A 23841-nucleotide genomic window follows, 5' to 3' on the forward strand; every position below is an offset into this window, starting at 1 on the left:
ATGAGTCTGTGGTAAACACTTCCTTGTATCATTGTCACTTATGAACAGCTCAGCCATTCACATTTAATTTTCCCCAAAAGGTATGAAAACCAACCTGACGTTGCTTGTCCATTCCCTCTACCCCTCAACACGTGCTATTGGCTATGGATGTCTCACATTCTTGGGCTACTCCTCCCCTGCTCCCTGGATCATATCAGAACTCTGAGCTTATGCTGAATGAAAAGGTTGTCTACCATTTTTCACTCCCAGCAGGACTGTCAATAGGAAAGCCATTTATCCTAAAACTAGAAATTAGAAACCGGAAATGTTGAGTTGCATCTTCAAGCTTACTTAACATCTTTGTATTCATATCTGTTGTGGGATTTGTCAGGACTTGACGTTATATTGGTCACCAGTGCATTTAGCATAAACTTCCATATAGCATCTGGACCCCTTTAGGAGACCATAGAGTGGGTCTACCTCACTTTACTATAGGTTTTTCCTAGTTCCAGTTAGACACAGGGGTTCTTCCAAGAAAGCTAGTGAGAAAGAGTGTTTACCATAACTTGATAGAGTAGTGAGTGTGGGAATATGAAACAGTCAATATCTGCCTCTTGCTGTCTGTCCCTATGGACAGATTGATTTGCTTCAATCAGGAACATTTATGAATAGGTACAATCTACAGGGACGCAATGGAAGTCTTCTTCAAAAACATGCAAGAAAGAGACCTCTGAGAAAAAAGTATGGGGTAAGACTCGGAGCTGCTGGGGGTAGATTGCCAGCCCTTGAGTTCCATTCCTAAACCCTACCCTGGCACTGGAGGTAGATCCTTTCTCCTTTGAGTAGGGATCTGGCTTGCTTTTCATGACACCACCCATTCTAGATCATTTCTAGTTAGCTTTGCAAAATAACCAAATTCACTTCATGTTAGAGGAGGAAGGTAACTGAGGACTGACTTACCCCTCTCTTTACACTAAAACAAACAAACAAACAAACAAACAAACAAACAAGGAAGCCCAGAGATGTTAAGAAACTTGCCTGACATCACCCAGTTAATCAATAGTAGACCAGAACTAGAATTTCAGGGCTATCTAGTCCAGCCTTCATGAAGGGCATGAATCTCTTCCTTAGATGGTCTGTCAACTGGTTTTACACAACATGCTCAGATGCTGCCAGGAAATAGGGATTTTGTTTCTCAATCATCAGGTCAAAGATTGTTTTAACTGCTGCATACTGATCTTTCTAAATCTATCTGCCTCCAATAAATATGAAAGTCAGCTGGCATTCCTGGAAGATCACAAAGCAAATTACATAGATAGTGTGAAGCAAGGAGGCAGAGGGCGATCTAGAAGTAAGATGAGTGGGTGGAAAGTTGAGTTAAACTTGACTCAGTTGGAACATCTGTGAACAATACAGTGTCAACTAGCTGCCTGCCCAACTCAACTCATTCTTTTGACTTGGTTCAGACATTCCTGCTTCCAAGAAGCCTTCTCTGATCCCCTACTTGGTCTAGACTAAGTGTTCCCATCTTATAGGAGTTCCCCTTAACAGTCTGTACCTCTGTCATTGAGTTCATCACACTTTAATATATATATATATATATATTTTTTATGGAAGATTTTATTTATTTATTCACCAGAGACACAGAGAGAGAGACAGAGACACAGGCAGAGGGAGAAGCAGGCTCCCTGAGAGGAGCCCAATGTGGGACTCGATCCCAGGACCTGGGGATCATGCCCTGAGCCAAAGGCAGATGCTCAACCACTGAGCCACCCAGGAACTCCTACACTTTATTTTTTTATTTTTTATTTTTTTAAGATTTTATTTATTTATTCATGACACAGAGAGAGAGAGAGAGAGAGGCAGAGATACAGACAGAGGGAGCCCAACATGGGACTCGATCCCGGGTCTCCAGGATCAGGCCCTAGGCTGAAGGAGGTACTAAACTGCTGAGCCACCGAGCTGCCCCCCTACACTTCAATATAAAAGCTTATTTCTGTCTGCTCCCTAGATACTAAAAGTTCCTCGAGGGTGGGAACTGTGGCATGTTCACCATCATATCCACAGCCCCCAGCATAGAACTGGGCTCCAGTACGTGCTTCAACACAAACCAGTTGAATGAATGAATAAGGTATGGCCCTGGACTTTTGGCACTTGGAAGAGAATGTCTTCAGAGCCTCATCCAGGGCCTACATCGGGGCACCTTGGTGTTGACACTTTGAGGGTCTTAGCCTGACCCTCCAGGATGCTGTGAGTCTACTCTAAACATACAGAAATTCCTTTGGAGGCTCCATTCCACCACCACCCCCTGCTCCCTGCCCAAGATACTCATTAAGAATCATCCTCCAAGCATACTGAGTAAGGAACAGGCAGGACTGGGTAGGGAGAGGAGATAGGTAAGGGGCTGTGTGATCAGGCTCGCAGGAATTCCCAAGATGTGTAGTGTAAGGAAACCAGAGATAGGGGAATAAACCAGACCACCCCGCCCTAGGTGTTGGGAGTGGGGGGGTGATCTTTATCTTGTGACAATCACCTATGACCAAAAAAGAATAACCAGACCCGATGAAGTTTTGAAATATAGGTGAGGTCCAGAGCCAATGACCAAGAAAGAATTCTTGAGACTTCTTTGGTGCAAAATGGTGGTTTTATTAAAGCAAGGGGGACAGGACCCTGGGGGCAGGAAGAGCTGCTGTCCCAGGCCTGTGAGTGGTGGCTGAGGGGTGACCAGGGAGTTGGGAGGGGTTTGAGGATAGTGTATTCTCTAAGGAATTTAGGAAGCAAGGTTTCCAGGACCTTGAGGTAGCTGGCTATTGTTGGGAAAAGGTCACTTATTACCATCTAATAAAACATGAATCATGAGACCCTTCCGATGTGTATCAGTGGACCATGTGCTTGGGGGATGATTGCCAAAATGCATCTTGGGGGTTTAGAGATAAAGGAAATTTCTAAAGGAATTTTTATATGTTAAAGTAGACTTACAGGCTCCTGGGGGTCGGGCTAGAATCGCCTTCTGCTCTTAACAAAGTACAAACATTGAGGCAGTTGAGTCCATAGAGGAATGTCCCTTTGGGACTTGTCCATGTGCTGCCCCAAGCTCGTGCCTTGTCCTCAGGTAGCCCTGTGTTCCCTGATCAGAACCCTACCGTCTTTTCCTACATCATCTGTGTGTGTGTGTGTGTGTGTGTGCGCGCACACACACACACACACACACACATAGGGGAAGATGGGTCAATGGGGGAAACCAACAAGTTAAAATATAAAACTTTAGGAAGCTAGTTCCTTGGATATTAAACCAGCCAGTTGAGGGGCTTGTGCTACCTGTGATGTGAGAAACAAAGCAGAAGGAAACGTAGGTAAAATTAAATGTCCTTATAACCTGCAGCCCATTGACAAATATTTGAGGCAGACAGAGTAAAAGGTTCCTCCAGGAAGCTCCCAACTGTCTTAATGTGAATGTCTTGCTTAGAGGGAAAAACCACCTTAGCTTGACTATAGCAAGTCCTCTAGGATCTTCAGGGTCTCCTTTAGCATATGAAAATCTTTTTGGAACTTCCCTTATCATTACTTCCCCCAACCCCAAAGAATCTAATCAATTGCTCCTCACAATTTGGAGGGGGAGGGGGTACAGCCCTCTTCCTGCCCGTGGGTCCTGTCCCCATGCTTCAGTAAAACCACTTTTTTACAACCAAGATGTCTCAAGAATTCTTTCTTGCTTTGGCTCTGGGCCCCAACAACACTACTCCAAAAAAATCACATCACTTGGATCAGAGCCCTGGTTGGGGTTCAGAATCAGTTGTTCTGAACCAAAGGTCAAAAATACTTGCCTAGGGCGTCTGGGTGGCACAGTCACTTAAGTGTTCCAACTGGATTTCAGCTCAGAGTCGTGAGATCAAGCCCTTGTGTTGGGCTCCACCTTTAAGGCGCTCTCTCTCCCTCTCCCTTTGCTCCCCCATCACCAAAAATGTACTTGATTGTTGGTAGAAGAGGGACTACAGTTTTCAAAGAACTTCTAGGGATCCCTGGGTGGCTCATTGGTTTAGCGCCTGCCTCATGCCCAGGGCATGATCCTGGAGTCCCAGAATCGAGTCCCACATTGGGCTCCCTGCATGAGCCTGCTTCTCCCACTGTGTCTCTACCCCCACCCCCTCTCTCTCTTTGTGTCTCTCATAAATAAATAAATAAATAAATAAATAAATAAATAAATAAATACTTTAAAAAAATAAAACGACTTAGATAGAAATAAAAATTTATTTAAAAAAAAAAAAGAACTACCTTTAGTTTTCAGAAAACTAAACGCATGATACGAGAGAGCTTGGTTCTTGTCTCACGGAGTCGAAGAATGAATCTCACGGACACAGGAGAGTGAGTGAAGGATGGAAGTTTAAGTAAAGATACAGAGAAAGCTCTCAGGAGTGAAAGGGGTCCCAACAGGTTGCCACTGAGGGTTTGTATGATTGGTCTTTTATTGGAAGCCAACCAGCGAACCTAAATCCTTTTAACATTATCTACTGATATCACCATGGAGTAAGGACTAGTGGTAACGTCTTTAAGGCCTTACTTCTTCTTTGGGATCTGGTTATTCTTTGTCTGTCACAGATGACTCTCCTAATAAGACACCTTCCCCACACACACCTTAGGGCAGGGTGCTCTGGCTTGTTCCTTTATCTCTGGTTTCCTTACACCTCAGCATTTGGGGATTTTTGTGAGCCTACTTCCATGGGCCCCTACCTAGCCCTGCCTACCCCCATTTGTCCCTAACTCACAAGGACCCAGATTTTCCCTAAGGAGACTATTTACCCTTTTGGAGGTGAAGGTGCTGCTCTAAAGTTGCCAGGTTTCAGGATGCAAACTTTAACTCCGAAGTAGTGGGGGAACTTCCAACTATGGAATGAAGAGATGAACAAATCCTTTCCTCCAAAAGCAAGTGTAAAATTGGACAAAACTGTCAGAAACAAATTAACCAAAGGTAAACAACAAATTGAGAATCATTTATTCATGAAAAACCTTTAGCTCTTCAAATGAGATCAGCAGGAATTAGTGACCTCCTTGCCTGGGGCCATTCCCTCCCATTCCCCACTGGAGCTCAACAGGCTTGACTGGCAGAGCTGCCCGGAAAATTAGCATCTTTGCGGCCTGAGGGGGCAGGCTTCATTTCAGGTAGAAGACAGAAAGACACCGCAGCATTATCAGCAAAGCAGCAAACTTGGTAGGACAGGAACAGGGAAAACTCATAGCTCTTCTAACCTCAGCTTATGACCCCACTTGAGGCAAGCAGCAGACCAGCCAGAAATTTAGCAGTGAGGTCCTGGAAGTAAGAGAGCCACAGAAAGGCTGGACTAAGCTCCCCATACACAGGCAGCTGGCTTGGAGCACTACTCACATGGTGGGGAGAAGGTGGGAGCCAAGCTGAAAGCTAAAACCCAGGCTAATTTGACAAGCGATTGACCTCTGAATGCCCTGCCAGGCTGTGACAATGAAAAACGTCTCCAGACATTTCTGGATATCCTTTAGCAGGAATAGGGGAAGAATATTGCCCACAGTTGAGAACCACTGCTCTAATTATTTAGGAAATAGCATTTTTAAAAGTCTTTAAAAATTAATGGAATTAAAATGGTATACTAGGGATGCCTGGGTGGCTCAGCGGTTGGGCGCCTGCCTTTGGCTCAGGTTGTGATCTCCAGATCCGGGATCGAGTCCCGCATCGGGCTCCCTGCGAGGAGCCCGCTTCTCCCTCTGCCTATGTCTCTGTCTCTCCTCTCAATCTGTGTCTCTCATGAATAAATAAATAAATCTTTTAAAAAATGGTATACTGGAAACTCTTTTAACTTATGAAATGACAATAAATGAGGAAAGAGCAACAAGAGAAATTAAATTGGAATTCAACAGCAAGAAAAAATTTGAAAGCCCTCCAAATGTTTGGAAATTAAACAAGACAGGTATGAGTAATCCTTAGGTTGAAGGAAAAAATCACGTGGGAAATTAGAAAGGATCTTGAGTTGAATGAAAATATAAACAAAACAAAAAAAAATTTATAGGATGCAGCTAAAGCTGTGCTTAGAGGAAGATTTATAACTTTTTGTGTGCTCAATATCATTAATTATCAGGGAAATGTAAATTAAAACCATAAAGGGGGGCAGCCTGGGTGGCTCAGCGGTTTAGCGCTGCCTTCAGCCCAGGGCCTGATCCTGAGACCCGGGATCGAGTCCCACGTCGGCCTCCCCACATGGAGCCTGCTTCTCCCTCTCCCTGTGTCTCTGCCTCTCTTTCTCTCATGAATAAATAAATAAAACCTTTAAAAAAAAAACATAAAGGGATCCCACTGCATGCATATTGGTATGACTGTAATCTAAAAGACTGGGTATACTAAGGGTTGGTGAGGATGTAGAGAAAACAGAGCTCTCATACATTGCTGGGGGGAATGTATAATGACATAGTCTTTAGAAAACAGTTTGGCAGTTTCTTAAAAAGTTAAACATATCATACGATACAGCAGTTCCACTCCTAAGTGAAATGAAAGCATGTGTTCACATGAAGCCTATTTGAATTTCACAATAGCATTATTTACATTAGTTCCAAACTGGAGGCAATCCAAGTGTCCACCACTGGTTAATGGATACAATGTGGTATGTCCGCATTATAGAATACACCTCAGCAATAAAAAAGAATGAACTATTGAGCTATGCAGCAGCATGGATAAGCCCCAAAACATTATTCTAAGTTAAAAAAAGCCAGACACAAAAGACTACATGTTGTATAATTCCATTTATACAGGATTTCCAGAAAAGGTGGTCTCTATAGAGATGAAAGTGGGATGAAAGTACATCGGTGAAAGTGGGAACTGACTTTAAGCACAAGAGAACATTCTGGATGAAGAAATTTATTTTTATTACTGGATTGTGTGATGGTTGTACAAATAGTATAAAGTGAGTAAACAAATATGGAACTGTACACTTACATAAAATTTAAGAGGTGAATTTTGTCAATTATACCTCAACAAAACTATTTTAAAACAAAAGGTAAGGATCTCTATCCTGCAAAGCAATCAACCTGAAGACCAAAGCTAATTGATTCTAAGAAATGTCTCCAAACTCTTCTCACTTCTCTGCTGTTAAGAGAGCTGAGTACCTAAGAAAAGAATTCCTGGAGTCTCCTAGAGACATTCCAATCATTTGACCCATAGATTCAGGAGTGTAATTATTAAACCCATCACACACCAAAGACTACATAAAGGAAGAAGCTGTTGCTGAAGATCCTCCAAGAGAATTGACTTATTCTGTGTGGCAGAGACTGCCAGCTTTCCCACAACATACATTCTCCCCTTTGTCCACGATAATTGGATTTTTAGCTGAATGCCTGGCTACTCAGAATGAGAGCCACAATTTCAGCCTGCCTTGTAGCTTCTGACAATGTGACTAAGTTCTGGCCAAGGTATGTGAGCACGAGCAAGATGTGCAAAACATCTGTGCTCTGCCTTACGGGATAGAGACCTGTCCTTTCCCCGGTCCACTGCCTAGAGCCATCTTGGACTGTAGGATAGCAGAGCAGGAAGCCTAAAAACATCTGAGCCCCTGACAAATCAATAGAGAGAAGATACCATACATACCATGCCAGGTTTTTCCACAAGGGAAGAAAGAAATATCTGTCTTGCGTAATCCACTGTTAATTTTGGCGTCTGTGGCATGCAGCTGAAACTGAATCCTGCAATAAGAATATGATCTGTTGTATGCAATCCAGAGGCTGTAGAGTGTGGCAGTTATTTCCAAATGTATCCATTAACCATTCAGAAGTAAAGAATTAGAAGGAGGGACAAGGGAAGGGGAAGAGAGAGTGAGAGAGAGGAGAGAGAGAGAGAGAGAGAGAGAGAGAGAGAGAGAGAGAGAAGAGAGAGAGATTTTTATCCAGCCTTAATATCTGGAGCATTTTCCTGCTGAGCAACAAGGAGACCAGTATATACCTGGGCAGGATGGTTATGATTGGCAAATTTCTTTTTCTTTCTTTTTAAAATTTTATTTATTTATTCATGAGAGACACAAAGAGAGAGGCAGAGACACAGGCAGAGGGAGAGGCAGGCTCCATGCAGGGAGCCCCATGTGGGACTCGATCCCGGGACCCCGGATCACGCCCTGAGCCGAAGGCAGACACCCAACCACTGAGCCACCCAGGCGTCCCCAAACTTCTCTTTCTTCATGTAAAGGAGAACAGAAGCCAATGTGAGAAGTCCCAGGACCTACAGAAGCCTCTCTGCCATGGGAGGGGAGGTTCTTTCGGGCTCCTGCTTCCAGGTCTGAGCCCCTATAAAGAGGCACCCTAGGTCCTCCTCTGTCTTGTCCCCCCTCCTTGTTTTCCAGGCGCTTACTATTGCAGCTACTTGTCAATGGTTTCCTTGTTTTTCTAGTTCACAGTGAGACTCTGCGGGACACTGCCAGTAGACAGAGGTCCAAAGTCCAAGAAATTAGGTGGATTCAGAATGGACAAATGAAATTTGGGAAAGACCAAGAAAAGAACCACCTTCTTCCAGAAACTGCTACTGCTCCCCATTGCCCAGAAGAAAGAGTACTCATTCTCTAGCTTGGCCTGTGACTCAACTTGCCAGCTCCTTTATCTGACTCCATCTCTCCTTTTCAAAGGTTTTATGTACATCACCTCATGGATGCTTTACCATAGCCCTTTAGGGAGGTGTTATTATTCCTACTTTACTGAAAAAGACATTGGATCATTGAGGGGTTAGATGACTTACCTGAGGTCGCACAGACTGCAGCCAGGATGTTTTGCAGGTAACCAGACTCCAACTCTCATCCGTTCCATTGCACCAGCATGTGCAAGACCTGTGGGCAAAGACCTTGTAAGTGGACAAGCAAGACCCATTCAAAAATGTTCAAATGAGGGGCACTGGGTGGCTCAGTGATTGAGCGTCTGCCTTTGGCTCAGGGGTCCTGGGATCGAGTCCCACATCGGGCTCCGCAGGGAGCCTGCTTCTCCCTCTGCCTATGTCTCTGCCTCTCTCTTTGTGTCTCTCATGAATAAATAAAATATTTAAAAAAAGAATTTTGTAAAATTATGAAGTGCTATACAAAGATGACTTACTATTAAATTATTTTTACCTAATGAAGCATGTTTATATGGCCATGGCTACATATTTTGGATCCAGATCATTGTTCCTTGTGGTCAAAGTAGATAATTAAGGGTAAATTTTATAATTTAATAGTATCTTTCTCTTATTTAGTAGGCTGCTGTCATCTTCTCATGGGATCAGTACCTGGAATAAGAGGACATCTAGATTAAGAGAAATTTATCTTTTTTTTTAATTTTTATTTATTTTATTTACGATAGTCACAGAGAGAGAGAGAGAGAGAGAGAGAGAGGCAGAGACATAAGCAGGCTCCATGCACCCGGAGCCCGACGTGGGACTCGATCCCGGGTCTCCAGGATCGCGCCCTGGGCCAAAGGCAGGCGCCAAGCCGCTGCGCCACCCAGAGATCCCCCGAGAAATTTATCTTATGTCATACCTCTGTCCTCACATACTCCTTCACCCACTGGGTGCTCCAATCATGCTCTCTGTCTTGGTGACGTCCAGGACCACAGACTCGAGCCTCTCTGATGTCTGGCCTCTCAGCTGCTGGACCTTCTCCTTCTGACACGCAGCCAGCACCCTCAAGCCTCACAGGTCCCGCTGCCTGGCCAGCAGGTTCCCAAAGCCCTCATCACACATCACAATTAAGTCATTGTTGTCTTGGAGGTGGCCCACCCATCAGCTGCCTCTCCTGGTACTGGTGGGGAAGATGGTGGAGCCTCACGGGGATGGGGAGGGTCCTCCTCCTTCTTCAGTAGAAGGAGAAATTCAGACTTTTCCTTTCCTGGCAAGCTTAGGAGAGTTGGCATTTATTTTCTCCTTATTTCGAAGCCCTCTTGAAATTACACAAGACGGTGGATTATGCAAGATTTCCAAGGAGAGTCTCATTTCTGCCTTTGAGGTTGTTTGATTCCAGTTCATTTTCATATCCTGGTTGAAACTTGCCCCGACTACTAAAAAAAAACACAATTAAAAAAAAAAAAAAACCACACAAACAATTTTAAAAATCCTTATATGGCGTGCTCCTCTGTCAGAAATTCCCAAAGAAACATTTTGTTTGTTGTTCCAAGTTTGGCATTAAAATTCTCTGTATCGTTTGTTCTGGTCCTGGTCCAGACGCGGTATTTATACTTTTGTTGTTCAAGAATGTTTTAAATGGTCTGGCCAGGCAGTACTTCAGTGACCAGCCAGCCCCCTGAGACTCTGGATCGCTCTCTCTTTTCCCACCTCCCCTGTGGGGTTCACTGGAGAGCCTGCTGGGCCTCAGGGGAAGGGCAGGGCCGTCCTATGGAAGGGGAGGCCTGCAGATGACAGAAGCTTCTCTGCCTTCGCAGAGAAAGAGCTGGAAGAGAGGCCCAAGCAAGGCTGGTTAGGGGAGGTTTCAGAAGGTTCAAGGGAGCAGAAGCGAGCCACACCGCAGCTGCTGGCCAGAAAACCCTGCAGCAGGTGTGTGCTTACAGGGACGCTCCCTGGGGTGAAATAAACAATGACACATCAAGGAGTAGGATTTTAAAACTAGAAGGACCTGCTCTGCCAGTTGCTTATAGGGTATGTACTTATTCACTCTGGCCTCTAGTTTCCTCCTCATTAAAACTGGAATAATACCTATGAAGGTGAATATTAAGGTGCTTAGCACAGTGCCCGGCATGTGGTAAGTACTACGTAAATGGTGCTATTGCATTGTGTGTGGACTGGAATCCCGACTGCCACTTACTAGCTGTGTAATCTTGTGCAAATGACTTAACTTCTCCGAACCCTTGTTTGCTCCTCTATAAAATAGGGGTAACCTCACAGGGCTTGTCATAGAGATTAAATTAAAATTAAAACACTAAACACTTAAAACACTCCATGCTTGGGACTGAGTAATGTCCAATAAATGCTAATTATTTCTATTATTTTATTGGTATACTTCTCTCATCATCTCTAGTCTTGCTCCTCTCATGCCCCTCCAACTAGGTTCATTCCAATTAATTCCCCAATGGCAGCAAAAGTGATCTTCTCCAAAAATAAGTAGCCTAAAGGGGAACCCTCTTACACTGTCAATGGGACTGCAAACTGGTGCGGCCCCTGCAGAAAACAGTATGGAGGTTCTTCACAAAGCTAAGAATTGAGCTACCCCACAACCCGGCAATTGTACTACTAGGTATTTATCTCAAGAATTCAAAGGGGCACACACACACCCCAATGTTTACAGCAGAAATGTTCAAATAGCCAAAATATGGAAAGAGCCAAGATGTCCATCACCAGATGAATGGATAAAGAAGATGTGTTGTATATATACAATGGATTATTACTCAGCCATCAAAAAGAATAAAATCTTGCCATCTGCAGGGCACCTGGCAGCTCAGTTGGTTAAGCTTCTGCCTTTGGCCCAGGTCATGATCCCAGGGTCCTGGGATGGAGCCCTGCATTGGGCTCCTTGCTCAGTGGGGAGTCTGCTGCCCCCTCTGCCCCTCTCCCTGCTCATGATCTCTCTCATTCTCAAATAAATAAAATTTTAAATAAAAAAAGAAATCTTACCATTTGCAACAACGTGGCTAGAAGTAGAGGGTATTATGCTAAGCAGAATAAGTCAGTCAGAGAAAGACAAATACCATATAATTTCATGCATACATGGAATTTTTAAAAAATATTTTATTTATTTATTCATGAAAGGCACAGAGAGAGGCAGAGACACAGGCAGGGAGAGAAGCAAGCTTCCTGTGGGGAGGCTGATGTAGGACTCGATCCTGGGACCCTGGGATTATGACTTGAGCCGAAGGCAGGCGCTCAACCACTAAGCCACCCAGGGACCCTTCATAAGTGGAATTTAATAAAATAGATGAACATAGGAGAAGAGTAGAAAAAATAAGATAAAAGTAGAGAGAGAGGTAAACCATAAAAAACTCTTAACTATAGGAAATAAATTTAGGGAAGGGGAGGTGGATGGGAGATGGGGTAATTGAGAGATGGGCATTAAGGAGGGCACTTGATGTAATGAGCACGGGGTATTATATGCAACTGATGAATCACTAAATTCTACCCCCAAAACTAATAGTATGTTAACTAAATTGTTTAACTAATGTATGTTAACTAAATTGAATTTAAATTAAAAAAATTTTTTTTAAAGAAATGAAAAAAAGAAAGTAGCTTTAAAGCAAATCTATAGGGACACCAGGCACATCAGCATTCATCTGGAACCCTGGCAGAAAGTAAGGAAAATAAACTACAAGGAGGCGCCAGGGAGATTTGGGGATGAGATAAATGTTCTATATCTGGACTGATGGTGGATGGTGGTTGCACAGGTATATTTATAAGTCAAAACTCATCAAACTTTATGAGGGCTTTTTTTTTAAGATTTTATTTCTTTATTCATGAGAGACACAGAGAAAGAGGCAGAGACATAGGCAGAGGGAGAAGCAGGCTCCCCATGGGGAGCCTGAGGCGTGACTCGATCCCAGAATCCCAGGATCATGACCTGAGTCAAAGACAGGCGTTCAACCACTGAGCCACCCAGGTGTCCCCAACTTTATAGTTAAAAAACATTCACTTTGTTTAATATCTATTTTATCTCAATAACATTGGCTTAAAAAAAAAGGTAAACAACCTCCCTGGTCATCTATTACATTACTAAATTTTCTCTTCTTAATGGCATTTATCAGCTTATGAAATTATTTCATTCATTTTTTTATTTGTCTATTTCCCTATAGCTCCACCCCATCAGAATATAAATTGCTTGGAGGCAAGGACTCAGTCTCCTCTACCACCCTAACCCCAACATCTAGAACTACACCTGGCACATAGTAGAAGCATAATAAATTCTTTTTGACAGAGTAACTCATTAAAATCCTTCAATGGTTCTGCCTCCAAATTATATACTGATTTCATCCATTCTTATCATCCTCACTACCACCTCTCTGACCTACACTACCATTATTTCTTGCTTGGATTATGTAATTGTTCCCTTGCTTCCACCATTGCCCCCTCATTTCAGTCTCCACAGAGCCCCTTTTCAAAACTTAGATCACATTACTTCCCTGCTTAAAATCAAAACAAAGCAAAACAAAAATGTGTGGAGCTAATTTGATTAAGAGGCTGAATGGGTAAATAAGAAAAGGAGATTCACTCTGCCTTCAAATTGAAGACAGAATTGCCTAAGAAAAGGCAATTTAAAACTTCAGGAAAATACAAAAGCTATACAAGAAAAGTTATAATTGTAACATGAAGGAAACTAAAATGTAATATTGGAGCAGATCTGAATCTCAGTCCACAAATTTAAAAAAAATCAAGCAAACACCTTAACTGTTAATGATAGAGTCAGGGAGACAACCCCTAGAGCAAAAAAAAATCAAGTCTTCTATCTGCATGGGTATCCTCTTAAATGTCTGCCATCCCAGTCTACATGCTCTTTATATCTGGTGAATCTCTACTGCCTTCCTGCTATGGGAGGAAGTGAGACACAGTCTTACATGAAGTCACCCAGGGTCTCATCTGCCTAAGCACACAATGCAGCTGTCACTCTTTTGAGTCTTGCCACCTCCCCAAGGCGCTTCCACAAGTGAATGGTACTTCTTGCTTTGGACCGAACCTCACTCTCTTATCAGCCAGAGTGAATCTCCTTCTTAGGGAAAAGGCCCTGCTTCTCTGAGACGCTGTGTACACCCACAAGTCACAGTCCCTTTTGTTTCTTTCCCTAAATCCAATAATTTCTCTAAAAATATTAAGGTTAGAGAAAGAAACTAAAGCTGGAGAAAGTGCAGGAAATGTATTTCAAGTATCTCACCCTTAGGTAAAGAAGTATCAAATTATCTCCCCACTTGAGTAGGGAAACGGAAGACAGGGAGCAATGATCATGTGTCAATTAATGTCTCAAAATATCACCTAGTCATGGTCTACCCCTAGTATATTTTGTGTCTTTAAGAAAGAAAATTTGAGGGACGCCTAGGTGGCTCAGCGGTTGGGCATCTGTCTTCGGCTCAGGGCATGATCCTGGGGTCCTGGATCAAGTCCCATTCGGGCTCCCTGCATGGAGCCTGCTTCTCCCTCTGCCTATGTCTCTGCCTCTCTCTCTATATGTCTGTTGTGACATAAATAAAGAAAGAAAATAAATAAAGAAAATCTTTGGGATCTCTGGGTGGCGCAGCGGTTTAGCGCCTGCCTTTGGCCCAGGGCGCGATCCTGGAGACCCAGGGTCGAATCCCACACTGGGCTCCCGGTGCGTGGAGCCTGCTTCTCCCTCTGCCTATGTCTCTGCCTCTCTCTCTCTCTCTCTCTCTCTCTGTGTGTGTGACTATCATAAATAAATAAAAATAAATAATAATAAATAAAATAATAAATAAAAATTAAAAAAAATAAAATCTTTAAAAAAAGAAAGAAAATTTGGTTTTGACCTAGATTCAACCTTTTTTTTAAAAAAAAAGATTTATTTATTTATTTATTTATTTATTTATTTATTTATTTATTTATTTATTTATGATAGACGTAGAGAGAGAGGCAGAGACCCAGGCAGAGGGAGAAGCAGGCTCCATGTTGGAAGCCCCATGTGGGACTCGATCCCAGGACTCCAGGATCATGCCCTGGGCCAAAGGCAGGTGCCAAACTGCTGAGCCACCCAGGGATCCCCTAGATTTAACCTTCTTAATAGCAGAGTCTAAGTTTTGAATTTTCCTGGGCAGTGACTGACTCCCCAACATGTCCCAATTAATCTAAACTATGGCAATTTACCTCCTTGTCAATGCTTGGTTCAGGGATGGACAAACCTAAGTCAGCTTGGGTCAATGAGATTCAAGGAGAGTCTTGTTGAGGGCTCTGGGAAATAGACTTCCTTAATCTTTAATGCCATGGAAAGGCAGGCTCTTTCTTCTCCGTTAAGTTGTGAATGAAGAAGTGCAGAGTTCCCAGTACCACTGGCAATCATAGCACAACAATAAAGATAAGTGGGTTAAAGCCAAAACCGTGGATGGCAGAGCAAAGTAGAATGAACCTGCATCCTCGATGCCATCATTCAGCCACTGAATCCTGTCATCTTTCTTTGTTGTTAAAGCCAATGTGAGTTGGCTTTTCTGTCACTTGCTATTCAATGCATCCTACCTGATACACAATTTGGTGTCAGGAATAAAAGTGCTGCAAATAACAGACTGAGGGGGTTGTACAGTGGCCCCCTCCAAAGATATGTGCACATCCTAATTCCTGGAATCTGTGAATGTTATCTTTTTTGTATAATATATTTTATTTTATTTATTTTTTAAATTTTATTTTATTTACTCATGAGAGATACAGAGCGAGAGAGAGAGGCAGAGACACAGGCAGAGGGAGAAGCAGGCTCCATGCAGGGAGCCTGATGTGGGACTCGATCCCAGGTCTCCAGGATCACACCATGGGCTGCAGGCGGCACTAAACCGCTGGACCATCGGGGCTGCCTCTGTGAATGTTATCTTATTTGGAAAAGGGGTCTTTGCAGAGGTAATTAAGTGTTCATTTTGCTATTTTCAAGTTCAATTGGATATTGAAGAGACACAAATTGAGGACATTTTAATTTAAAAAATTCACATTTGACCTTTATTACATAACCACTCCTCAAGACCAAAAAAGTCTTTTCTTTTTTAAAAGATTGTATTTATTTATTTATTTGAAAGAAAATGATAGAGAGCATGGGGGGAGGCACGGGGTGCCAGAGGGAGAGGGAGAAGCAGACTCCTGCTTAACAGGAGCCCGATGCAGGGCTGGATCCCAGGACCCTGGGATCATGACCTGAGCTGAAGGCAGACATTTAGCTGACTGAACCATCTAGGAGTTCAAAAAAGGCTTTTCAATAGAATTTCACATGACTTAGAAGTTTAAGGTGTTTTAATACAGTTTCATGACTTATTTGACAATGTTGCTAATGTAAAAAATGTATTAACTCTGCTTTGGGAATCTGAACCCCTGAGTTTTGTCTTGGCCACCATGCTGAGAAGCCTTGGTCAGATCACTTCCTCCTCTGAACGCTCAGTACTGCTATGGAGCTGTCAGTGGTTCCCAGGTGGACATAGACATGGGAATTGTCATCTTGTTACAAATACACATTCCTGGGTCCCATCTCAAGCTACTGAATCAGATATTTTAACATTGAGGCCAGGAATCTGTATTTTTAATGAACTAGGTGATTATGAGGTACGGTGGGAACTACTGGATCAGATGGCCTCTGGGTTCCTCATAGCTCTAAAAATGTGATTTTCTGATTTCTGTTTCTTCTATCACTGTTTGTCCTATCTCTGCTGCTAGATATTGTGCTAAAAAAACAAAACCACAAAATAAACAATAAAAAAAACCAAGACCATGATTTAATCATCTTTAGATCCTTCCAGCACTTACACAGTGCCTGGAATGTTGTAGACAATAAATATTTGAAAAATTAATCAATGGCGATTAAATAAATAAATGTTATTTTATGTGAATCCCAATCACCTGTGAACAGAGAAATATATATAGAAAGAAAATATAAACTTTTACCTGATACAATCTTGCACTCCCTGTCTGCCCTACTACATACTTCAAATAATGGGTTGTGGGAATGAGGTGAATGCGTAGAGACCCAGGCAGAAAGTGGTTGACACGATGCCTGATGCCTCTGCGGGCTAGATTATCCTGCAGTGTTTCCCAGCGGTGGTGGTAACTGAGAGAGGCTCATGATTCAGCAGGGGCTTGTTTTCCTCCCCTTGACATTTCCAGGTCCAGAAAAAGCCATATCCTGAATGAGTGACAGATGTTCTTGGGGTCTTTGCCCCTGGAAAGGCCACCTCAGGTGTCTGTGGGGGCCCAGCGAGTGGGAAGAGGCACTTGTCTTCTGCTAGAAGTTATCCATAAATTCTCCAGCAGTGGGTGTCACCCAAGCAAAGTGTCCACCAGAATGTCTGATACCACTCTTGTGGCCCTACAGACTCTTCTCCTACCCCTTCCCTCCCCCACACTCCCCGGACCACCCCTGGGCTTCCCCAGCTCAGACACTGTCCGCTGGCCTTGGAAGGTACCGGCTCAGGATGAAATCTGTCACAGGGGTGGGCAACTTCGCCAGTGGGAGGTAGAGCAGTTTGGCATCGAGGCCAGGGTTGTAGCGGACCCGGGGACTCCGGGAAACGATGGCATGCTCCATGCTGTTGGTGACCTCGCGGATCCGCGGCTCTGCCGACTGCATCATGTTTTTTAACTTGTCAGTATCTGAGGGTACAGGAAGGCAGGAGAGTCAAGGCTCTGTTACTCTTCGGGAAAGACAGTTTCTTCTGAATTCTAGCCAAGCTCCCTTTCCTGACCCCTGAGCCCACATTTTGGGGCTCGGACCTACCACACCCTCCAGGTTGTCCCTCACGTAAACACCCCCAAATAATCCTATTTCTCTTCCTGAATCCAACAATTGTGTGTTGAATTCCTACAAGCAATGAGAACTGTGTCCAGTTCTGCCACTTATTAGTTGTCACTTTGAGCTTAAACCTCCATCACCTGTAAAATGAGGATAGTAATACCCACTCTAGAGAATAATAAAGATGAATAATAGCAGAGTAGACAGTGAGGAGGACAGAGTAGAAAACAAGTGTGTATAAGTGAATGGGAAAAATTGGAAGAAAATAAGTAAAAATACTGTCTGGCTGGTGGGATTCCTAATCATGGGAGGCTCTCTTTTTTTTTTCCTCCTATGTAGATCCTACAGTTCCCAGATTTTCTACAAAAGCATGTAAGAAAAAAATGTTATTAAAAAATAGTAACAGTGCGCTCGCTTTGGGCTCCGGGGACCTAAGGCACAGGCAGGTATTTTGTAAGGCTCTAACAAATGTGAGGGACTGTTCTGTTAGCTTTGTGCCCACATGTAGGAGGAAATGGCGCCTGAGGGTCAGACTTCCCAATAAGGGATTGAGAGCAAAGGAGCAATAGCTGGCCCAGCTTTGGGGATGGTCTAGGAAGGCAGGCAATTCACCTCCTCTGTGCAAAATACTTGTGGGCAGTTGATGAGGGCAGGACAGTATATTCAAAATGCCCTTTACCCCCAACTCCAATGAACCCCATTTTTGTTTCCTAGGGAGAAAACCACTGCAGTGAAGCAGCTGTGCTCTGAACAACCTCTCTGTACTCATGTCAGTGCATTTCCACCTGTTTGCCGGCAGAATAATGTGTGCCAGGTGCCAGGAGTGGGCCCCATCCCTGGGCAGCACCTCCCCTAATGCTCTTCTTTCCACAAAGGCTATCTTTCTGCTGCTCTGAGCAGTTGGGCCCTTGGTCTCTATCCTTAAATCCCAGGCCTGCCACCAGTTGAGTGACCTTGGGTCCTTAACTCCTCTGAGCCTCCATCCCCATTATCTATGAAATGAAAATGAGTCAGCGATCCTCAAGATCTAGCTGTTCCTCTCAGAGACCCCTCTCCCTCCCGGAGAACTCACAGTTGCGGAAGTACTCCTCTCCGTAGCTATCCTTGGTCTCCTGGGGCAGCCGCTCCCACAGCTTTCGCATGCGGGACACCATGTCCTCCTTGCCCAGGATGGATGTTCGATAGTTCCCGGGCTCAATGATGCTCACTTTCACCCCAAAGTAGTGGAGCTCACGCCTGGGAAAGGAGAGTTGGGCTCAGTCTGGGGCCCCGAGATGACAATGGATCATGATGGAGGGTCACTTCTGACTCTTCTAGGAACCTAGAAGAGCTCCCCTACTTCTGTGCTAAGCTGGCACTGCCCTCATGCAAATAAGGGCCTCAGCCCTTTCCTAAGCAATTTGCATTAGGCAAACACCCAGCAGGAAAGAAGTCAACAGAGAATCTAGACCAAAGCCCTGCTGGGTTCTCCCACTCAGCCCCACACCCAACACTCACATGGCAAAGGGAATGAGGGGATCTGAGCAAGGCCCGAATCCTCCTCTGAGGGTCTCCCCTGGGCATGTCTGTCCCCACGCCTCTCTGCTTGAGAGACTCTCCCTCTTACTCCCATAGGCCCAAACATGTTTTACTCACTTTGGGACAGCTCAAGGAAAGGCAGGAAGACAGTCTCCTATCACTACCCTACCTCCTTTTTTTTTTTTTTTTTTAAAGATTTTATTTATTTTTGAGAGAGAGCATGCACACAAGCAGGAGCACATGCATGAGTAGGGGGGTGGGCAGAAGGAGAAGCAGACTCCTCACTGAACAAGGAACCCAGTGTGGGCTCGATCCCAGGACCCTGAGATCATTACCTGAACCGAAGGCAGATGCTTAACTGACTGAGTCACCCAGGCACCCACCACCCCACCCCTTCTCCTCATCCCTTCTCTTGGTCCTTGGGAAAGGCCCCTTGAGGACTAGCCTTCTTCCTGCTATTGTGTTAGCTCCCTCCCTCCAGTGCTCCCCTGCCTACATGCTGTCGTCCCTAGCCCTCTCTTCCTGGGGTAAAACCCGCAGGACTCCCACCCAGAGTGGTTTGGCACTGGGGCCCAATCACCTGATGCTGTCAGAGAAGGCCTCGACACCAAACTTAGAGACGCAGTAGCCACCACCAATGAGAGCCACACGACCACCAGAGCTGGACATGTTGACGACCCTGCCCCGAGCTTTTTTGACCATGGGCAGCATATGGAGGGTCACTTCGATCAGTCCCACCAGGTTCACATTGATCACCTTCACAAAGTCCTCCTTTGTCAGCCATTCATTGGGTCCACTGGGCAGGCCTATACCAGCATTGTTCACCAGGGCCCAGAGGCCTGGGGGTGTGATGGAGGGAGAGAGAACCACATAGAAATCATTAGCATTTCTGGAAAAGCATCGGGGTCCACCACCCACCAGTTCAGGGCTGCCAAGGATGGTTGAGCAGGTACGTAAGGTCACAAGATGGCCAGGCTGGTGGTGAGCAGTGGGGAGCTATGATAGCCCAGAGGAAGGTCTGCCTTTTATTACTAATTAGTTTCCCTAAAGGGCCACTTTTTCTGATTCACATAGCCTGTCACTGTGCTAGCTGGGCCCCTGTACCAGCCACAGTCCAGGCCTTAGCTAATAGCACCTGAACCATTAGCTCTGGGAAAAGAGATACCATTTTCATACCAATGAATTAATGGTCGAAGTCCTTCACCCCTCATGCTTCCCCTTCTCTAGTCACCTAAGTGTAAGAAACCAACTTCATTTTGCACATTACCAAAAGCAGTTCATCCATTCACACATTCATCCATTCACATATCTATTCTCTGTGGGTTACAGAGAGGAAGGTGCTAGAGACATAAAATGAACAAGATAGGGTCTTATCCCTCAAGGAGCTCACGAACCAGAGGACATTAATAATATCCGTAAGTAAATATATAACACATTTAAGTAAAACAATCATGAAAAATTGTAATAAGGGCTCTCTTGCAGATATTTAATCCGAGTTAGTATAGTGGAGAGAAATAATGCTAAGTATTGTCATTCAACTCTGCAGGGCCTCAAGTTCTAGTCTTGGTTATACCTCCAGCCTTGGACAAGTCACTTCCTGTCTCTTAGCCTCAGGTCCTTCATAGACTCAGTGGAACAGATGCTTCCAGCCTGCAGTTTGCAATCCTGAGACCCTTCCAGGCTGAACCCCAGAACCTGCTCAGGGAGAGAGATGCAGGGGAGGCTTGACTTGCATTTGTTTTACATGTTGAGTCTCCAAGTGAAATTCTACTTGGAGGAGGATGTTTGATGAAAACATGTTGTAAAAGTCCCTAAATGATACCTAAGGACACTTTCCAGCTCTTTCAATCAAAGATTCCCTACCCTGGCTCTTTCCCGTCCCCTTCCCTCATCCCAGTAGCCCACCTTGGCCCCTGCAGCCTGGAGATACTCCTCCCAGCACAATTCCACTCTCTTCTGACGGCAGGTCTAGATGTAGCACTGCTCTTGGTCCACTTCTCTTCCTAGGCCTGGGGTCCACACACTAGCCATGCCTCCATCATAGCTTCCTGCTTTCCTCCAACTAGAGAGACCCCAGGAAACCAGCCGGCTGGTAAGACTCGAACCTTTGCAGCCAGAGGGGGCTCTCTTGTCTTACAGAGGAAGAAATGAGGCTCCTGTGACCCAGAGTATAAAACCCAAGAGGTCTCTGTCCATGAAGAAGGGATACACACTTGCCACTACCTATGATCATCCTGGCAGGCAGCTGTGCCTGTTGGCAAACCAGGACTACCTTCATTTTGTTCCTGCGAAGAGCAACGAGAGAACTACCAGAGCAGTGTGAATAGCTTTAAGGCTGTGCCAACCTGTCATGTCCAGAGACTCTCAGGGGCAACAGCAAAGTGTGCCAGGAACCCTGCCCCCCCCCTTTCCCAGTGCTTCTTGGACCAAGGGTGTTGCCCAACGAGATAGGGAGAATAATGTCCTCCCAAAGATGTCCCCATATTAATCCCTAGAACCTGTGAGTACGGTGGGTTACGCGGGAAATAGGAATTCAGATAGCAGATGGAATTCAAATTGTTAATCAACTGACCTTAAAATGGGAAGATTATCCTAGATTAACCTGGTGAGCCCAATATAACCATAGGGGTTTTTTCAGTGGAAGAAGCAGGCTAAAGACAAAACCTGAGAGATAGCAGCATGAAAAGGACTTGGCCCTACCTTGCTGGTCTTGAAGATGGAGGTTGAGGGTCATGAGCTAAGGAACGCAGGAAACCTCTAGAAGCTGGGAGAGGCAATGAAATGAATTCTCCCCTTGAGCCTCCAGAAGCAACACAACTCTGTTGACACCTTGATTTTAGCTCAGTGAGACCCATTTTGGACTTCTGATCTCCATAAGTATAAGATCATAAGTGTGTGGTGTTTTAAGCGACTCAGTTTCTGCTTTAACTTACTACAGCAGGAACAGGAACCTAATATACCCAATGAGTCATCAATAACATAAGTGCCTCAAGGCTGGATGTAGGGCACAGGGCAGGGCGGCCTATAGAGAAAGAGACCGACTCTCATTGAATTATTCGTCAAATAGTTCATTCAACAAAATTTACTGAGCACCTCACTGGAAGCCAGACACTGTTTGGGTACCAAGGTTGTATAGTAAGAGAAAGGGACAAAAAGCCCCTCTCCCATCCCACCCCTGCCCCACCCTGGAAGCTTTATTCCAGCAGGGGAAAACAGACAATAAATAAGAAAAATAAGTAAAACATATTATAGGGGCCCCTGGGTGGCTCAGTCAGTTAAGCGTCTGCCTTCGGCTCAGGTCATGATCCCAGGGCCCTGGGATCAAGCCCCCACATTGGGCTCCCTACTCAGAGGGCAGCCTGCTTCTCCCTCGGCCTCTGCCCCTCTGCTCATGCTCTCTCCTCCCTCTCTCTCTCAAATAAATAAATAAAATCTTTTTAAAAGACTAAAGTATATTGTCTTGGATCATGGTAAATGCTAAGGAGAAAAATAAAGCAGAGAGTTACTGTTTGACCCCTCCTGGGCCCCAGGGCTCTCCGGCCCTCACCTGTGGTGGGACCGCCAGACGAGTCCCCTTAGGGGTCAGAGCTTCCCTCAGGGTGCTGTTGCTCAACATAGCCACCCTGTTCCTCCTCTTCTGTGCCCATGCCCTGCGTGCAGGAAGCTTCCTGGGCAGGTCCGTATGCACGTCTGGTCCAGCCCAACCAGCCCAGTCTTTTTTCCCCAAAAGGAGTGGTCACTCCGATGTCAGCACTTAACCTGAGGTCAACCCAGTATCCACCATGATGTGAAGAAGAGGACAGATCTCTCTCTCCTGCCTTCTAGCCTGACCCAGTCAAGGAGAGCAAATGTCCCCACTCAAGGAGTCCAACCTCATGTTCCCTTCCCCTTCCCGACCCCGATCCCAGCAAAACGTGCTCCCATGTCTATAGGAGCTGATGGTTGGGAGACCCAAGTCCCAGGGAGGCCCCTCCATCTTTGGTGGGTTGGGCATACAGCACGCACCTTCCCTCTCCCCATTCTATGCTGGTCTCCCCAACCCTTCCGAGTCTCTGGCAGAGAAAACCTCCCTGGGAAATCACAGGAGTGAACCCACCAAACCACACAATGGTTTCCAGTCCCACCGAGCAGGACCAGCCCCCTTCTCTACGTCACCCCTCCCGCCGCACCTGAACCCTGTGGCCCTGATCACCGTCAGATGCCCAGGGGAGACAGAGAGGGGGTAGCCCCAGAAAGCCAAAGAGGCCGATTTGCCCCACCTTGCTCGCCTACTTGGTCCCTCACCCACTGGGTCGCTGCCTGTATGCTCTCCGTCCTGGTGACATCCAGTAGGGTGGTCTGCAGCCGATAGGACGTGTCCCGTTGAAGCTTCTGGGCCCCCTCCTCGGTGAAGCAAGCCGCCAGCACCCGCATGCCCCGGTTTACCAGCTGCCGGGCCAGCAGGTTCCCGAAGCCCGAGTCACAGCCCGTGATGAAGACGTACTTGTCCGAGAGGTTGCGCACCAGATTGCAGTTCTTGAGCCAGCGATACATGAAGGATAGGTCCGTGATGGCCGCCATGGGGGGAAGGAGATGGCCAAGGAGGGTGGGGCTCAGCAGCCCGCAGGAGAGGCTGCTCCTCTGAACCCCAGGGGGTCTGCTGGGTCCCACTGAGAAAAGCTCTCCTCCCTCCACCGCTGGCAACAGACGCAGGGCTCCTGGGCGAGCCACTTTATAATTTCTCTAGGTGGATGCATCACCCCGCCAATTAGCCTCGATGCAAGAAATTCAAGTCCAACCTGAAGCTTTGTGACCTCAGACAGTCCTGGTGGCTGCCTCCTGCTCCCCCCCAGCCCTGATGGGTGAAGCTGCACAGGATGGGAAAGACCCTGCTGGTGATGTGGATGCTGAGACGTGGCTCATCTGGGTGGTCTGAGTGGGGTAGGTGAGAAAGGAGGACTCAGCCCAGAGAGCCTCCCCG

At 45.5% G+C, this 23841-nt stretch overlaps 1 protein-coding gene and 1 long non-coding RNA gene across 3 annotated transcripts in view; both read right to left on the reverse strand.

Annotated features, from left to right (window-relative positions):
- LOC112922247 (uncharacterized) overlaps positions 1 to 10396 on the reverse strand; it is a 32481-nt gene extending 22085 nt beyond the window's left edge. For both annotated transcript variants that reach the window (XR_011999354.1, XR_011999353.1), the window contains exons 1-3: positions 9486 to 10396; positions 8717 to 8804; positions 7583 to 7677 (exon numbers count right to left, since the gene is read on the reverse strand). This is a non-coding gene — a long non-coding RNA (uncharacterized lncRNA). The remainder of the gene's footprint in view (positions 1 to 7582; positions 7678 to 8716; positions 8805 to 9485) is intronic.
- A 5157-nt stretch (positions 10397 to 15553) lies between these two features.
- SDR9C7 (short chain dehydrogenase/reductase family 9C member 7) lies at positions 15554 to 23578 on the reverse strand. The gene is made up of 4 exons (XM_026001683.2): positions 23141 to 23578; positions 19462 to 19720; positions 18436 to 18599; positions 15554 to 17224 (listed from the first exon to the last, which is right to left on the reverse strand). The coding sequence occupies exons 1-4, from the start codon at positions 23439 to 23441 to the stop codon at positions 17007 to 17009; spliced, it is 942 nt and encodes a 313-aa protein (XP_025857468.1). The 5' UTR covers positions 23442 to 23578; the 3' UTR covers positions 15554 to 17006.
- Positions 23579 to 23841: the final 263 nt, after the last annotated feature.

The sequence above is a fragment of the Vulpes vulpes genome, unplaced genomic scaffold (genome assembly GCF_048418805.1).
Source record: "Vulpes vulpes isolate BD-2025 unplaced genomic scaffold, VulVul3 u000000674, whole genome shotgun sequence".
NCBI lineage: Eukaryota > Metazoa > Chordata > Mammalia > Carnivora > Canidae > Vulpes > Vulpes vulpes.

What these genes read in the sequence shown, in the direction of transcription:
- SDR9C7 (XM_026001683.2), bottom strand. Translation starts at nt 23,441, where the DNA reads ATGGCGGCCATCACGGACCTATCCTTCATGTATCGCTGGCTCAAGAAC. An exon ending in GGACCAAGTAGGCGAGCAAG is followed by an intron (nt 19,721 to 23,140) that starts GTGGGGCAAATC and finishes TCACACCCCCAG; the next exon opens with GCCTCTGGGCCCTGGTGAAC. An exon ending in GCCTTCTCTGACAGCATCAG is followed by an intron (nt 18,600 to 19,461) that starts GTGATTGGGCCC and finishes CTCCTTTCCCAG; the next exon opens with GCGTGAGCTCCACTACTTTG.